Source organism: Pholis gunnellus, assembly GCF_910591455.1.
Source record: "Pholis gunnellus genome assembly, chromosome: 10".
Lineage (NCBI taxonomy): Eukaryota > Metazoa > Chordata > Actinopteri > Perciformes > Pholidae > Pholis > Pholis gunnellus.
In genome coordinates, this window is record NC_136537.1 from 8,969,834 (window position 1) to 8,981,680 (window position 11,847).

At 41.8% G+C, this 11,847-nt stretch overlaps 2 protein-coding genes across 2 annotated transcripts; both read right to left on the minus strand.

Annotated features, from left to right (window-relative positions):
• Positions 1-2,454: 2,454 nt before the first annotated feature.
• LOC306701844 (platelet-derived growth factor receptor-like protein) lies at positions 2,455-5,179 on the minus strand (the record flags this gene model as incomplete). Its single annotated transcript, XM_079167264.1, has 7 exons — positions 2,455-2,661; positions 2,811-2,950; positions 3,709-4,002; positions 4,156-4,307; positions 4,412-4,554; positions 4,660-4,826; positions 5,098-5,179. The coding sequence occupies 7 exons, from the start codon at positions 5,177-5,179 to the stop codon at positions 2,455-2,457; spliced, it is 1,185 nt and encodes a 394-aa protein (XP_079023390.1).
• A 767-nt stretch (positions 5,180-5,946) lies between these two features.
• Positions 5,947-11,847, minus strand: LOC306701734 (cationic amino acid transporter 2). The gene is made up of 12 exons (XM_079167123.1): positions 11,798-11,847; positions 11,065-11,496; positions 10,359-10,514; positions 10,110-10,275; positions 9,846-9,982; positions 9,033-9,255; positions 7,719-7,855; positions 7,524-7,626; positions 7,298-7,431; positions 7,001-7,167; positions 6,807-6,915; positions 5,947-6,721 (listed from the first exon to the last, which is right to left on the minus strand). Exons 2-12 carry the CDS (start codon positions 11,432-11,434, stop codon positions 6,591-6,593), a joined length of 1,833 nt encoding a protein of 610 aa, XP_079023249.1. The 5' UTR covers positions 11,435-11,496; positions 11,798-11,847; the 3' UTR covers positions 5,947-6,590.

Here is an 11,847-nt window from a genome sequence, read left to right on the forward strand (position 1 = left end):
TGTGTATTAATGTGAAAATATATGTGCTTTGACAGGTTGGTGTTGACCTTCTGTTGACCTCTCTACTATAGACTGATATTTTTGGATATAATCTGTGATTAAATTGACTTTCTATTTCGATCAATTTCCATTTTCCACACATTCTTTGTAAACCATTTACAAATTGAGTCAGTTTGTTCTCATCTTACCATCGTACATTACCGTTAGTGAAAGAAACTTTCTTTTAGAAAATGGAGATTTTTGTGACTCATCCGAGAAACATTTAACTTAAACGCTTTATCACCGAGTGTCTTCAGTCCCTAAACTTCTTTGAAAAGTTGCAAAAAGGAATGGCAACATTACAAAGTGGTAAATACTTTTTGAATTTCATGTTGCAAGAGTCAAAATTGAAAGAGTTGTTTATTTTGAACAATGAACATGAAATAATGGGCTGTAGTATTGTTTTCAATGTAACACAGGTCAAAGATCATTTTCAAATCCCTGTTATCAGTTTTAATTTGAATGTAAAATACCGTTCCAAATTGTTCTGACTCTGGGTTGTACTTTTATCATCTCAAAAGAGAAAAATACACCGGATACAGTGCAGAGGACTACTTTATCAAATCAAATTTCATCAGATTTTACATCTGGCTGCAGGAAGAATTCAAATGTATATAAATTGGTTTAACTTTGATGGGAAGTTAACAGGAAAGTTATTGCAGTTCTTGAGGATTACATCATTGTGAACAATTTAGGACATATCCAAAATATGAGAGTGAAATGTGTGACCTGGTCGTCCCTGCAGCATGGACACTGTCTGCAGGCTGCAGACCTCCTTGCTCTCTGTGGCCGGCTGGAGTCACGCTGCTACGATACTCACGTGTTAGAATGAGGCTCCATGAGTACAGTAAATGCAGCAAACGGCACTAATTGATATAAATGTCATTCCACAATTCCCTGCAAAAGTTCAACTTTCCTCTAAAAAAAGACGTTACTCTTCATGAGCATGTAGGCCTATTAGCCGTGTCAACACGTGGAGTTTGTTGCCTTGTTGATGAACAAACCAGGTGGCTACAGGCTACAAAATTATAAGAAAATATAATGTCCCATATCTGCTGGGAGGAAATTCAAGTACTTCAGAGTTGTACTCATGGCTACTCTTCAATACACGATACCACTGTGTGTCCCAGGTGGGAGCTGGTTGATATACATTTGTGATATGAACGACTTTATACATAAAAAGATGAAGTTATTATCATCAGTAGTTTGAGGCCGCCATTTTGTAAAAGGGTCATCACATTTATTTTGTCCAACAGTGTGCAACAAAGATATTCAATTTACAAAAAGCTGTACTGTAAATGGAGTAAAGAATTATTGCTGATTAATTATTTAGGTCTACATTTTTCTGTACATTTCTCTGTCAATGTAATCGTCAAAATTCATGAAAAACAATTATGATTGTAGTGGCAGCTTATTTTACCGTCCTTCTTGGCCACTTCTTGCAGGATGTAAAGGGTTCTGACTCGCGTAGACCACCATGTCCTATTGCAGGCTAAACTTAGCTTATTAGCTGTCCAAGGATGAGGCTCGTCGCTCGTAGTTAAAAGTAGATTTATTCCATGTAAACAAAAAATAAACAAAGTCCTTGTGCAATAACTGGAGTACTAAATCATTGCCCTTCTGCTGGCTATAACTAAAAAGTCTATAATCTGCGATCTCTAATTTGCGGTCAGAAAAATTGTTGCTCCACATCCTGCTTCATCAAAACCTAACTAGCACTGAAAACCTACTTAAAGGAGTCAACCAAATATTATCCAATAGCAGGACAGAATAGAGGAGCCTTTATCTTAATAGGGCAAAAACACACATTTGAAGCACATTCTACAACATGAGCAATTACTAATTTACTAATTAACTCTAATATATGGTAAACATTCTAAAGGGCATAACACACATACTTTTGCAACAAACATAAAATACAAAAAACTGTTAAGAATACAAACTGGCTCTTACAATGATCATCGAAATCTAATGTCAACAATTATCATAATTATCACGAAATAAATGTCACTTAATATCACAAAATTCAGAAATGAAACATCAAACTTGAAACAATACCTCACTCAATGAAAAATAAACCATCTTATGATACTAATATCATCACAACTGTTCCTTTTCTTTTCTATGCCCTCATGTTTGGCGAGGTCATGCACAATAACAAAAGTAGAAAAAAAGACAGACAGCGATATGTGTCGAGAACTTTGACCACACAAGCTTAATGCACAGCACTTTACATACATTCATCTAAACAACCACATCTCTTATAATTGTGATGCTGCAGTGTGTTTTCACTAGTCACGACAGGAGGAGATGATATTTAGTTGTACTTATATATTCACATGTGACTGATTAGAATACTGTTTAATACTGTGGCAGAGCACAATGCTTCCCCTGATCTCCACCTTCTCTGATGGTTTACGGTTTCTTCGGTTTGGCTTTGGGGACCACTTTAACGGTGGTGGACACTGATTTGGCTCCTTGCAGGTTCTGGGCGGTGCAGGTGTATGCTCCCTGGTCCACGTCCCTCACCTCGTCCACCTGGAGGACAGACTGAGACTGCTGTCGAGCCGCTCCTCCACCGATGGGACTGATGCTCTCCTGTGTGTACAGAGGCCTCCCAATCTGCAACCAGAACAAGTGGGCCTTTTAGTCTGGATAAAAACTAATACTGTACAGCATGGGAGAAATGTGACCCCTTCATAATATGCCATTAAGTCTGCAGCTTAAATGTTATTAAATCATTAATAGATCTCTCTCCCTGAGTGTCTGACCTGCTGTCCTGGGTATTCCCAGGTGAACTCCACGACCACGTCCTGTTCCCCCACCACGGAGCAGCTGACACGCAGATTCTCCCCCACAGACATCGAGCTTGATGAGGCCTGGATCACTGGAGCAGGAGGAGCCATGGGGTCTAATGGTAATGTGACAACCAAACAATAATTTAACAACGACTTGCGTTAGTCAGCACAATGAAACTGTGTCCGTAGGCAGCAGTTGTCTTTGTAAGAGTTTGCATGTTCTTCCTGTTTTGTCCTGTAATCTTAGAAACAAATCCATAGGTATATGGAGTACTAAAATAACTACTTTATGTACAAATGTGTATAACAATAAGAATGACTGTAACAAGTGTCAATACACATGGTTACTTATTGTACTGCAGTCAATGAGTATCTCTGAAGAAAATTTGCTGCTGAAATTGTGCAGTTGAAATGTTGAAACGGCAAAGTTATAGCTGAAGAAGTCAAAATACAAACACTGAAAGGAGTTGAATTAGCCGTTAAGATGGAAGCGCTGAATTCAGTTGAAAAGACAATTTAAAGGTAAGCGCTGAGTGACGTTCAACTACCAGTTGAAATGAAAACGCAGAAAAGAGTTGACTCCGTTCAAGCACTGAAAGGAGTTGAAGTAGCAGTTTGAAGTGAAGGACCTGAGAGACATTAGCGCGAGTTCAACAGTTTAAACTGAACAATTATTTTAGTGGAAATGTTGTCTGAAGTGTAACAACTTAAAGCAATTGTTGTCAGAAGTTGATGAAAAGACATTTTGTGGTTGTTCAAAATGTGAAGCTCTGTAAGTGGTTGAAGTGTCGATGTGTAAAACTTGAAAGCAGTTGAAATTTCAGTTTTGTTTGTTTCTGACCAACAGTCAAGAACAAAAAGTACAACTCACAGTTAACATAGATGAGCATGTACTTGGTGGAGCTCTGCCTCAGGTTGCCCAGACTGGCGACACAGAACAGGGCTCCGGCATGATGAGGCCGGGGTCGATGAATGGTGAAGCCCCTCTTGACGTTAAACGAGATCTCCTTCCCGTCCACAGCCACCTCCACTGGTGGAAACTCGCGGTGCAGAGTCACTTTGGCCTCAGGTGACGACACCTGGCAGGGGAGGAGCGTCGGCCAGTTGGTTCTCAGCTGAATCGCCTCGTAGTAGTCAGACGACGGAACGAATAATTCTTGTGGATCTGATTGTTACGGTGAGAAGATATGACAAATTGACGGTAAGATAACACGTGAATGTAAAAAAAGCTTCCGATTAACCTGGCAAGGAAATTAAGCGGAGACCTGCAGTTCTGAGAAGTGCACATGGAAGCATCAACAAAGTGTATTCACTGTACCGGGAAAGAATACAAAGACTTTGGTGGCTTTGTCATACTCCTTCCTGCAGTCTGTGTCTTCACAGTACATTGGATAACAGGTGTACTCCCCTGTGTCTACACCAGTAGTGTTGACTAATGTCAGAACGCCATATCGCTCGTGTTGGACAATCCTGCAGAGCCGAAACAGGGAAGTCAGAAAACATATTGACGTCATTCTAGCATTAGAACACTAAATGGTGCATAATGCACAAAATGTATCGACTGCTCAGCTCACCTGAGCCTTCCATCATCATCCTCCTCCAGGTACTTTGGGACGCTCCACTGCACAGGTTTGCCCCTGCACCTCAGCTCCAAGGTGTCTCCTGTCTGCACACTTAAAGTTTCTCCCACCTTCTTAAACTTCCCTCTGTTTAGCACCTATATGTGTCAGATATGATGTCACGCAGATCATTTCTGTGTGTTTAATGAAGGTCCCATGAACAAATCAAAAGTCATTGTGTCATATATATATATATTAAATACCTGTGTGAGGACAGTCTGTGCCGGGGCTGCGGGTGTGGCTTTCAGCTTGGGTTTGGCTGGTACAGCTCTGGGTACTTTATTTGTTGATTTCCCAAGTTTGGGTTTGCTGGGCTTGGGCTTCCTTCCTGGAGTGGTCCTCTGTTCTTGGGTGTCTTTCTGACAATAAGCTACACCATATGCAGAGCACACGACGCACCAATAGTTTATAAACATAGATGCAGGTAAATGTTTAATGATATGAATGGATTGATAGGTAGTTCGAATCTTGGTAAAAAGAATAATGTGGTAATGGCATCATGGCGGATTCATATTATTATTATTATTTTTTTATCACAGGCCAACTTCTAGACTAAGTCATGTCATGCATTAGGCCCTCCTTGGCGATTCGAGGAACACATGTTCACAGACTTTTCTCAGCAAGTGAATAAAGTCACTTACCTAACTCGAAGATTACGGCACAAATAAGGAGAGCGCTCAGCACCCACCTCGCCTTTGATCCAAACAAGTTCACCAAAGGCATGATTGGTCAGTGGAATACTATCAAAGTGGTCTGCGGCTTGTTACTTAGTGTAGTTCAACACAGACACCGTGCTGCAGAGACCAGAGAGAAGAGGAGGAGGGCGGAGCTCGCAAAGTGAGCTGTCAGCTGTTTACCAGACTCACGGAAAGTCCTCCTCCTGAGAGTGGCATTAGTACCCCAAATTCCTCCTCACTGGCTCAATGGAGGCTTTCAAGCCTGTCCGGACCAATGGCGGTCCAGAGACAGAGGCCCCTCCATGTGAAATCACACAGCCTGTTTGCTTAGCTGCTGGACTGGAAGTGTGCTAGCTGCATGAGTCCGGCCCATCAACACAGCCCAGACAGGGAGTACTGTGGCAGGCATTTGGTGCCCAGTAAACCCTTTGTCCAACATTTACTGATTGTCTTTAAATGATTAAAACAAATCACAGTACAGTACAGTATACAAATACACTTTACAATATATCTATACTACCAACTATCCTTGGTGAAAATGACATGTTTCTAAACAGGAAAAGAAATCAAGGCTTTGCATATTTGATTAAATCCATAGCATGCTGTGCCCAGTGAGAAGAATGTAAACCTTTCCTTTTGAGGGACTCGCTAAGCCACAATCTTGAACATGACACAGGTAAGCTGCTGTGAAAGGTCCCTTTGTTCTCAGTGAACTCTGGGTAGTGAGCCTCCTCTGGCTCTTTATCCAAGATTACCAGTGGAACTGAACATCAACATGCCCTGCAGAAAATGACCTTCAGGTTTGTAGTCCTCTTGAAAATGTCTTTCTTTTTAATTAAGGAATACATTTACAATATATAATTAGAAAACATGTACAGTTTGCATATTTACACTTTGAAACAACAATTAATAAAGTAGATCTTTAAACACACTAACAGCAAAAGACATTCCACAAGATTTTCTGTATCTACATCGTACTTTTGTACAGTCTACTTCTACATATCTATACGTAAAAAACTATTTCTTTTGTTATTCATAATCGTAATTAGAATTGTAAAAAAATTACAATACATTTCTATATTTTACAATTGATATGGAAAGTGTAAACTTGTTAACAAAACAGTAATCATCAACAGAAAATAGTTCTAGCCCTTTTTTCTTTTTAAACAGAGGTGTAAACTACTTTGATAGCAGATTTAAAGGCTCCAGGACACTCTGACATTGATACAGAAAACATATACAGGTCCAAAAATACGTCCGGCATTGGTTCAATGTTGGCACAGATAATATTTAGATAAATTCAGACTCCATCATACGGTGGAATAAAAGTTAACAAGTTGGCCCATCTGTCTATTTGCCTGCTGCATCTCATCACCGACCACCTGTTGCACTCCGTAGCTACAAACTTAAAGCAGTTACTGACTGTAACATCTCAATCTATTTCTCTCCAGCTGAGCTCAGAATTTTTCTTCCTTAATGATGTGCTTGTCTGTTTTGCCGCTGACGGTTTCGATCCTCTTCTGGTTGGCCCTGAGGCGCTTCCTCTGAACACTGTTACGAACACCGTAGCCAAAATAAATGACTAACCCTGGCGAGAGAAGAGGGGGATCATTACAGTTCAGCAGCTAACTCAATAAAAGATCTAAAGCTTTCAAGCAGAAATATGTTCTTACCCACTAACATCCAAATAGCATATCGCATCCATGTTTCTCCACCTAACTGGACCATCAGGTAGACGTTGATGAATGTACTCACTAACGGCAGAGCAGGGAGAAATGGCACCTGTGAACAGAGAATAGAAGATGTGAAAGGATTTTGATGTCTATTAGAACTTGCTCAGAAGGCTCAGGTGCACAACTACTCTCACCATGAAAGATGCCTTGGCAGTATTTTGTGGGTGCCTCCAGATGAGGAAAGTGTTTAGCAGCACAATGAAGGCGAGGACGCAGACAACCACCAGACTCCATGCTTCCAAACGGGACAGAGCATCTAAGGCTTGCGTCAGGAAGACACACAGTGCAACCAAACACGCAACTGCAGAAAAAGAAAAGATGAAAAAGAGACATCAGTTCGTGGACCAGAGGGAAAAAGGAATTTTCCAAAGCAAAGAAATTGGTGGTCAAGAAAAGGTGCTTAAAAAAAATGTAATGTTTGCCTTGCTTACCAGAGATTATAGTCAAGATTGTGACTCTTCTTGAAGTGGATGCATTGGGAGTTGAGGGAGGCTTCAGGAGGCCAAACTTGGTGTTTGATTCTATAATCTGTAGGTCTGTGTCTTCAGATGGACCCACTTGGTACCTTGATTGGGAAAGAAAATACATTTGTATCACAAATAGTTTTTCTCAGTAGGTAAAGCACTGTGGGAGAAGAAATGGATAGAATAAATATACCTCAGTATTAAGATGCATATGGCCACCAGTGTGTAAGCAAACAAAGTGCCGATGGACATCATTTCCACCAAGGCTTCCAGGTCAAACAGCAGAGCCATGATGGCTAAAGATGACAAAGAGGCATGCAGTGTTACTTCAGTCCGTAAACCTCACCACATGTACATAGAAGCTGATGAACAGCTGGAACATCTGTACCTGCCACAGTTCCAGATGCTATGGTAGCTATGGCAGGACTGCCCTTGGGGGTGACTTTGGTCAGGGGTTGGAAAAGCAGGCCGTCTCTTGCCATGGCGAATAGTACCCGGGGCATTGGGAACATCGAACCCAGCAGGCTGGAGAGACAAACGCAAACAGTGTCGGTCAACAAACATTTAAATACTTTTAGTCTAGTAACAGGCCAGCATGGCTTTGCTCCAATTTAGTGAAAAATTGTTTGTCATCATATGTTGATTTAGGCCCTTTCCTGATTAATTAAAGTCATCCTAATTGACATTGCATTTAAAGAAAAGCTTGTTGGACCTAGATGCCAAACTGAGCTTTGTGATGGTTCCTTTGCATTGTTTCTAGATGTCATTTGAAGCCCTTCCTCTTTCACAGATGGCAGTTCTATAGAAAATATGTCAGCTGAGGTTGTTCCGTCATCTGATCAGGATGCCTCCTGGACGCCTCCCTTTAGAGGTTTTCCGGGTACGTCCAACTGGTAAGAGGCCCCGGGGTAGACCCAGAACATGCTGGTGAGATATCTCGTCTGGCCTGGAAATGACTCGAGGGTTCCCCAGGAAGAGCTGGAAAGTGTTGTGGAGAAGGACGTCTGGAATGAATACCCCCCAAAGCCTGCTGACCCTGTGACCCATCCCCGGATAAGCATAAGATGATGGTTGGCTGGGGGATTTTCTGATTAATTTTGCTGTAGAGCACACTTTTATTTCAATACAGGGCATTACAGTAGAGTGCTATGGCTCTGTGAGGTTGTACTTAGACACAGTAGTGCGTTGAACATGCTCACAATGAAATCATGCTGATGATAACCATGCTCACCGTCTTGGTTTAGTGTTAAAGGTTCTTTAGAATCGTTGTATACGTACAGATAAGCACATTCAATTTGACCCCTGCATATATCGCATCCTACGCATTTAGGACAAATGGTTTGCTGTAAAGCGCCGAGGCAGAAACCTGGACAGTGGGAGCCGGGAAACAAATCGCCAAACTCCTTGGTTCAAGGAAAATTACTACAATTCATCCTGAGAGGAACATGAATGTCTGTATCACATTTCATGGCAATCTATCAAAGAAAAAGTCCGGGCATCATCAAAGTCATTGTGATTCTCTGGGGAACATGATTGCAAGTTGTATGGCAATATTGTTTTGTTTGCGATATTTCAGTCAAGTAGCAGAATTACCTTGCTGCAGGCATGGCTAAGAAAAGTTAAACGCTTTAAGCCGATCAATTGTTTCCTCCAACGACAGTCACATCACATGACCCCGCCTGTACTACCAGTGGCTTCCTACCTGGTGGATAGAGCACACAGCGATCCCACAGCCACAACGTATTTGGCAGGACCCCAGCCGATGTAGTCAAAAGCCACTGGCAGGGGGCTTTTTTCACTGAGCAGGTAGTAGGGCATCATGAGGGTGAGAGCAGCAGACACAGCAAAGTAGGCCACGAAACAGATGAGTAGCGAGGCCACAATGCCCAGAGGGATGGACTTCTGGGGGTTCTTCACTTCTTCACCTATAAAGAAAAGCAAAGAAGTCGGTGACATTTTCCGCCTTGTTTGGGTAACATGGAATTAAAAAGGTAATGTCCCACAAATATGACAAAATAATAATTGTAATTATTCAAAAAATCAAGGGACTATCATTTTCAAGGCCGTTTGATGAACACAATTCTAGGGTGCACTCGTGACCTTCATCAGAGGGAGTTTGCTCAGTTGTAACAGAGACACTTCAGCTGTTATCAAGCAACCAGAATTGCTGATAACCACTGTACCATCTCCGAAATAGGTTAGCAACCTCTTTCCACTGATAAAGGCCACAAGACACAGATAAAAAAAGCTCTGGAATGTTTTCAGTGCCACTTTTCTTTTGTCAAATCTAATCAGGAATCATACCATATAACATCCTTCAAAGTTTCAGCAATAACACACCAAACATACTGAAATCTGTTGCTACACTTCAAAGTCTGGCACACATTTCTGCTTTGTCATCGTACACGCAGTATTATGTGTGTTTGATCTTGTTTATTTAGCAAAGGATCTCATCTACTGGTAAAAAATGAACCACATATAATCACACTGATAAAGGGAGACGTTGTCATCTTACCTGTTGTAGCGATGCAGTCAAATCCAACAAAAGCGTAGAAACATGTTGCAGCGCCGGCCACCGTTCCACTAATGCCGTAGGGGAAAAATCCGCCCTCTCCATACAAACTTGTCAGATTGGCAGTAGAGCTCAAATTTCTGCAGTGGACAGGGAACATTATTTTGTGTTTATTTAAAGTGAGGGAGCAATACTACGGTATTCATGTAAGAAACGATCCCGCACACACACAAACACAGAAATGCTTCCATTGCTCTTTGACATTACTTGAATTCTGCTGTGGCGTTTATAAGAGCCTCCTCACTGATTTGCCAGTTGGAGATGTTCCCTTTGATGAATCCAGAGATGGCCACAAACACCAGCACCAGGACGTTGATCGCGGTGAAGATCTTGTTGATTGTTGTTGATTCTTTCACTCCAAATGCCAGCACACCTTCATCGGAAACATGGTGAGTGTTATTTATAATATTATATATTACTGCTGCCACCATAACAACACCGGTTTCATAATTGTACCTGACAGTAGCATGACGAGAGCAGCAGCAAAGACATCTGGGTAAGGTGCAAGGCCAGGAAGGCCCATGGCCGCATTTGCTTCAAAGAATTTCGATATGACCCCGCCTATGAGGTCATCAAATGTCCCACTCCATGCCAGCGCAACACTAGATGTCCCTGAGAAAAAGATGCAATAGATTAATTACCAGAGTCACCATTTAACTGAAGTCATAAACAGAAAAATACTCGTGGTGATAGCTCCTTCTTCCTTCGTCTTTCACACTTTATGGCTCTGTTATTTCAAACCACGAGGGTTAATGACATGCGAGCAATGACTTTAACTAGTTTTTGTGAAAAACACTCTTAACACGAAAAACTTCGCTGTTAAAAGAGCCATTAAGAATCTGCTTGTTGAGCAAGTGAAAGGTCAAAGTGTTCACTCGTCTCATGTTGATGGTTGATCATTTATAGGCTTCAGTGTTCTCAGTGAGCCAAACATGTTCCATGAGAGGAAAATTAGTTTTTCAGAGGATGGAAATCAAAAAAATTGAGCCAGAAATAAATATTACGACAGAGATTATATTGAAAATACATATATTTTTTCCAATACATTTTTAGCTGGAGGCAACTTTTTAAAGGGGACAAAACCTACCTCGCTGAATAATAGACACGATAATCTATTGTAATTGACATATTGTATGAAACAAATCCTGTGGAGCACACTTGCCTATGACGTAGGAGAGTAACAGATTCCACCCAGTGATAAAAGCCAGCAGCTCTCCGACAGTCACATAGCTGTAAAGGTATGCTGAGCCTGTTTTGGGAACCCGCGCCCCAAACTCTGCATAGCACAGCCCAGCGAATATGGAGGCCAGGGCGGCGATGAAGAAGGAGATGATGATGCTGGGTCCAGCAGTGTCTCTGGCCACCTCTCCAGACAGGACGTAGACCCCGGCCCCCAGGGTGCTGCCCACACCGAGGGCCACCAGGTCCAGGGTGGTCAGGCATCGGTTAAACGTGGACTGCTCCCCCTCTGGCTCAAGGGGCTTCCTTTGAGAAACGCTCACCAGAAGGGACTTCACCCAGCCGCACGTCATGCTCCTATGCGTTTTGGATCGGGGATGGGAAAAGAAGAGACAGGTGGGAGTGTAGTTTGATGCTGTGGAGAAAGAGGGAGTCAATGGAAGAAAGAGTGAGGGGAAGAAAGGGCAGAACAGTGAACCTGTCAGTGAATAATTGTCAGGTGCACTGTAGAACATTTACTCTTCAAAGAAACATGTAACAGTGGCAAAAGGAGCTAGTTATTAAGGCATCAAGAGAGATCAATAAACCATGGAGACTTTGACAAATTCCATTTTGTTAAAGCTTAATCATGATTAGATGATAAAATGTAAAACAAATGCTCCACTAACATTTCACTAGATTTACATTAAGGACAGAAGAAGACTGAATTCACTCACCTCTCCTGTATAATCCTTTGCCTCACAGGGACACTTAGAAGAGACAATTA

Excerpts from the sequence above, each read along its gene's own strand:
- LOC306701734 (XM_079167123.1), bottom strand. The coding sequence starts at position 11,434 with ATGACGTGCGGCTGGGTGAAGTCCCTTCTGGTGAGCGTTTCTCAAAGG. Across the intron at positions 7,627-7,718 it reads AGCATCTGGAACTGTGGCAG|CCATCATGGCTCTGCTGTTT; the intron begins GTACAGATGTTC and ends TGTCATCTTTAG. Across the intron at positions 7,432-7,523 it reads ATATGCATCTTAATACTGAG|GTACCAAGTGGGTCCATCTG; the intron begins GTATATTTATTC and ends TTCCCAATCAAG.